The sequence below is a fragment of the Buteo buteo genome, chromosome 23 (assembly GCF_964188355.1).
Source record: "Buteo buteo chromosome 23, bButBut1.hap1.1, whole genome shotgun sequence".
Classification (NCBI taxonomy): domain Eukaryota; kingdom Metazoa; phylum Chordata; class Aves; order Accipitriformes; family Accipitridae; genus Buteo; species Buteo buteo.
In genome coordinates, this window is record NC_134193.1 from 4,608,536 (window position 1) to 4,614,323 (window position 5,788).

General features: G+C 55.5%; 1 protein-coding gene across 1 annotated transcript; it reads left to right on the plus strand.

The window, feature by feature from the left end:
- Positions 1-277: 277 nt before the first annotated feature.
- Positions 278-5,527, plus strand: LOC142044071 (green-sensitive opsin). Its single transcript, XM_075056114.1, has 5 exons — positions 278-1,069; positions 2,942-3,110; positions 4,666-4,831; positions 4,945-5,184; positions 5,396-5,527. Exons 1-5 carry the CDS (start codon positions 709-711, stop codon positions 5,525-5,527), a joined length of 1,068 nt encoding a protein of 355 aa, XP_074912215.1. The 5' UTR covers positions 278-708.
- Positions 5,528-5,788: the final 261 nt, after the last annotated feature.

Below are 5,788 nucleotides of genomic sequence, written 5' to 3' on the forward strand. Positions count from 1 at the left end.
CTTCCCCTAGCGACGTCCCCAAGGTCAGCGGGGCAGATCTGGGCACTCCCCAATTCCCAAACACTCCCATGGAGTCCTTCAGCCACCCAGGGACACCCCAAAGGCTGAGACCTGCTGTGGACCCAAGCACGGACCCATTTCCCCATCAATCGCCCAAAGCAGCCGCTCTCCAACTCACCACCACTCCTCCTGCCTTTGCCCCTCTTCCAAAGTGCTCCCTACCCCATCCCTTCCTCCCCCCAACTCCTTAAACAATATTAAACACTTAATGGCAATTAATACGCTTTAATGCAGGTTTTGGGGCCAACTGGCTGCTTAGAGGGTGCTTAAACCATCAACCCCTCTCAATCCCGTTGCCCTTGTCATACAAAGTTAGCCGAGCCCCTAATCCAGCCTCCCCCCGCGCTCCCTCGAGGAGGCCGAAGGGTATAAAACCTCCCCTGGCACGCGGGCACCGCCAGCCCTTGAGGCGGAGCAGGGGCAGCGCACCACCTCCCGTCCCCTCGGGATTTACTGTTGTTCTTATTAATTAATTCTTTTTTTTTGAGGGGGGAGGATCTTTTAGTTGGTTATTTTTCAATATTGGGGGGTGGGGCTTCCTTTTTTTTTTTTTAATTGGGGTTGAAGCAAAATTAATTACAAAACCAGAGCATTTGATTTTTAAAAAAAAAACCTTAAAAGCAAAGCAGCTGCCATAACATTGGCAGGATGAATGGGACGGAAGGTATCAATTTTTACGTGCCTATGTCCAACAAGACAGGGGTGGTGCGAAGCCCCTTCGAGTACCCCCAGTACTACCTAGCCGAGCCCTGGAAATACCGCGTCGTGTGTTGCTACATCTTCTTCCTCATCTCCACCGGTTTGCCCATCAACCTCCTCACCCTCCTGGTCACCTTCAAACACAAGAAGCTCCGGCAGCCGCTCAACTACATCTTGGTCAACTTGGCGGTGGCTGACCTCTTCATGGCCTGTTTTGGCTTCACGGTCACCTTCTACACTGCCTGGAATGGCTACTTCGTCTTCGGCCCCGTCGGCTGTGCCGTGGAGGGCTTCTTCGCCACGCTAGGAGGTAAGGGCTGCGCGGTGGGAGCTTGGGTCTAAGGGCCAGGCTTGGCAGTGGGTGATCTTGCTTCTTCAGGGCTTTAGGAACCCAGTTCCACCCCTTCATCATGCTATCGGAATGGTTGCGATGCCTGCAGCACCCCTTCCAGGCAGAAAGCCATCTCCCACGCCGCTGCGGTGTCGCAGCTCGTTGCATGGGGCAGAGCTCGCCATGCAAGGTGCTGCTTCCCTGCGGCTTAAAGGTGGGGATAAAGAGAGAGATTTATGCAAGTTTGATCCTGATGCCAAGAAGCACCCATCGCACAACTAGCAGGGCAGCTGCAAGGAAATGAACGCCAGGAAGGGATCCTTGTTTGCAGGATCAAGGCTGGGGTCATCTGGCCACACTGCCCAGCGTGCATGCGGGGGGTCTCACACTGAAGTTGCACGGTTAGCAGAGACCTGCTGGGGATGATCACATCATGTCCTTGAATCAATGTCAGTCATCTTTGCCAAAAGCCTTTTCCTGGGAAAGCGTGAAGCATTTGGGAGGGTTCAGGGAGAGAAGAGACATCCTTTGGGAGAGAGACCACTCAGGAGAGGGACCTCGCAAAAGGGGTACGGGCATGGAGAGGAAAAGTTCAAGACAAGGAGAGGGGTCACAGCTGATCTAGGGGCAAAAGGAAGATGTAGCAGCTCTTAACCAGAAGAGCAGAGCAGCAGCATGGAGGGGAAGGAGGATTCAGGGTTGCACAGAGCTAGGGAAACCAGGCCCAGGCTTTGCAGCAATTGCTCAGCTCTTGTCCCAGTTGCACCCAATTTGGGTGCCCTTGGGAGCTTCCTTATTTCATTTCTCAGGGAGATGAGAGCCGCTAACACTTCGCCCTGCAGAAAGCCCCCGTGCAAAACAGGGAAAATTCATTTTGCACCCCGTGCCCACGCAGCCAGCCAGGCCCACACAACACCTCGTGATGGATCTGACAACTGCTAATCCTTGCTGCAGAGATCCATAACCACTGTGAGGACTTCACTTCTTTTCCCCTAAATGGGGCAATTTTCTGCAATGATGCTGATTTAAAAAAAAAAAAAAAATTTAAAAAATTTATATTTTGGAAGGCAAAAGCAAAGCTAAATGTCCTGATCCAAGCCAAGGACAGGCTTGGTCTTGCAGTCAGAAGATCATATGGTTCTGCACCATTTCTGATCAAGTGAGCCTGTGGGCTTTCAGGCAGCATTATTTGCCCTTCCAATGGTTGTATCTAGTAAAGAAGAAAGAGCCTCCTGTTCACAGGGAAGAAAGTTTGATGAGAAGCAGTCACTGTGCGAGCAGCAGGTCTCCAGCGAATCCTAGCACAGGGTGTAGTTATCAGCAGATTATCACAGCTGGGGGCATTAGCAGGCTTACAGCACCGACTAAACGCTCCCAATCCCCTGAAGTTTAATTATCCCTTATAAATACATGTGCACGCATGCCCACCCACACAGCCTCCCCCGTACACCTCCCCCCTGATCTAGCACTGGCGGAAGACTCCTGAAATACACATTTAAAGGCATCAACAGGTTTGGACACATCTGGTATCTTTACCAGAAATTGTGCTTCCTCGCGCCCAGGTGGAATTCACCCCCTTGATTTTTAGATTATTAAAACCCCCGTGATGGTTCCCCTTCTCCATCACCAGCATCCCGCTGTGGCACAGATGCTCCTCTCCGCTCCCAGACCTTTTGCACGTTATGGCCAGGAGATTCTCAGTTATTAAGTAGATGCTGGTTAACACTTGCTCATCCAACTCCTCAGTTCCCTCTGCTCTTCGCTGCAACCATGAGACCATGAAGGGAAGAGATCAAGCCCAGAGAAGCTCTTACCACCCCCATACGCTCTCTCTTTCTCTCCATCCCACAGGCCAAGTCGCCCTGTGGTCCCTGGTCGTCTTGGCCATAGAGCGCTACATCGTCGTCTGCAAACCCATGGGAAATTTCCGCTTCTCCGCAACCCATGCCATGATGGGCATTGCTTTTACCTGGATAATGGCCTTTTCCTGTGCGGCTCCACCCCTCTTTGGCTGGTCCAGGTGAGTCAAAGGATGCTCAGCAGCAGCCCCAGCTGCCGTGCAAACACCCCAGTGGGAAAGGACACAAAACTTGAGCTGAGAGAGGCAATGGGGTGAGTCAGAACAGAAATGGGACCTCAGCTGTCAGTCCCACGATGGCTTGGTGTCCCCTAGCCAAAGGCAGCCACAGGCTCAGCATCTCCAGCTGCAATAGTCCTTTATGTTCTGCAGAGAAAGAGGGGCTTCAACAGGCACGGCTCGTCTCACCCATGCTGTGAAGAGCCCATTTCTCTCTGCAGACCATAAAGAGCATTTGGACAACCAGGCCAGCAGGCAAGGCTGCTCAGGGGAGGCAAACCTGGCCTTACTGATGTGCTCTCACCCCAGAATTGCTCCTGGGAGCCCTGCAGCACCTTTCCCGGCACCCCTGCCCGACTCTCCCCACAAGCCCATCTGTCCTGCTCCTGACACTGCAGCACATTTCAGCTCCCCTCAACAAATGCCCTGCTCGGATGCAGCAGCCTCTCAGTCCCCTTCCCTGCTCCAGCCTTACTGCTCCTGAGCACCGACCAGCACCGTGCAGCCAGCTGCAGCCACACGCTGCAGCTCACCTCTGTGTGGAGCAAGGGACAGAGCCTGAGGGGTGAGGGACTGAAGGCTCAGGATTCAGGGGTGAAAACAGAAGCCACGCTGGCTGCTCAAGCCACAGGCTACTCACTAGGCTACAGTGAATGTGGCCTCCAGGCAGCTGAAGCCCATCTGTGGCTCTTGCACGCACCCGCATCCCTGGGCAGGAGCCAATGCAGCAGCCAAAGGCCACCTGGAGCATCAGGGAGGAGGCTGAGGAGATGGAGGTGATTTCTCTAAAGCTGCAGCTCCGGCCTCTCCTGACACCCCGCTGCAGAGCTGCCCTGTGGGGTCGTAGCAAGCCCTTACCAGCCCTTTGGGCACATGCAGGAGGTGGCTTTGGGGCAGAAAAGTCCCTTTACCATCCACCCGGGGTGAGGCATAGCCAGATGGTCCCTGTCTAGCCTTGAATTGGGATCCCTGCCCAGGCAGCCGGTCCTTGGCTCTGAAGCAGACCTGAGCTGCATTCCTTTCAGCCAGCCCCCCTCCAGACACAGGCTGTGCATCCCTTCACCCCCGTGTAGCAGCGTGGACAAAGCCCTCAAGAGCTTGGACGCACCAAGCTGGTGGCTCTCATCCCTGCTCGGAATCCCTCCATCCGCAGAGGGAGAGCAGGTGGCTCCCGGCAGGCAAGTGCTCAGCCACGTAGGAAGGAAATAAATAGCCCATTCCCCGTGGGAGGGAGCGAGTGTCACAACAAACCGATGCTGCGCGCCCAAGTGCAATATGTCGGCACGGCTTGTGCCGGCCCCGAAGGAGCCGCGCGCTGCAGAGCCAGCGAGGCCAGGTGCATGGGGAACAGAGGAGAAGCCAGGGAGGAGCTCACCCAAAACACACATGCCGCTCTTCGAGCATCCCCCGACCTTTGAGAATTCAGTCCCGAGGTTGAGCCCCTCCTGTTGCCCCCAGGGAGGGTCCTGGTGAAGATCCTAACCTTTCTCACTGGCAGATACATGCCGGAGGGGATGCAGTGTTCCTGCGGCCCCGACTACTACACCCACAACCCTGACTACCACAACGAGTCCTACGTCCTCTACATGTTTGTCATCCACTTCATCATCCCGGTCGTGGTCATTTTCTTCTCCTATGGGCGACTCATTTGCAAAGTCCGAGAGGTAACGTTGGGAGGGGATGAACGGGGACAGGGTGGGCAGCTCAGGCAAGGGAGGGGAGATGGTGCGGGGGTGGAAAGCTGCGGGGTGCCCCTCACCACCCGCCCTGTCCGCAGGCAGCTGCCCAGCAGCAGGAGTCGGCCACGACCCAGAAGGCTGAGAAGGAGGTGACGCGGATGGTGATCCTCATGGTGCTGGGGTTCATGCTGGCCTGGACGCCCTACGCCGTGGTGGCATTCTGGATCTTCACCAACAAGGGAGCGGACTTCACCGCCACGCTCATGTCAGTGCCTGCCTTCTTCTCCAAGAGCTCCTCCCTCTACAACCCCATCATCTACGTCCTCATGAACAAACAGGTGAGATGCCCCATGTCATGCAGGGTGAGCCTCTGCCCTTGGCTTACCAGCACATCTGGGGTCACCACAGGCACCTTGCTCTTTCCCAGAAGTGGGTCAATCTCAGCCTGGTGGGAGCAGCGAGCTCAGGGACTGTTGGGTGCTCTTGGTCCCGCAACACGTCCCCGCTGGCCCCCGATACCATCATTTTCCATTTCTCTCCCCGCTTCAGTTCCGTAATTGCATGATCACCACAATCTGCTGTGGCAAGAACCCCTTTGGAGATGAAGACACCTCCTCTGCCGTATCCCAGAGCAAGACCGAGGTCTCGTCCGTCTCCTCCAGCCAAGTATCACCTGCATAGACCATGGACAGTTTGAACTGGGGTGACCTGCCGAGCTCGGGGACCAAGACAGACACCCACACGCCCACAGTCTCATTTCACGCAGTCACTCCCTTGTGCACCGACACCTCCCCCTGCACAAGCAGTTTGCTGTGCACATACTGCAGTAGCTTCCCCCCATGTGCAGACCCCCAGCCCCAGGCACGCTCACTGGGACGCCCCTGCACCCACTGGTGTGAACACAGCACTCTCAGCTCTTCCACACTGACACAGCCCATTGCA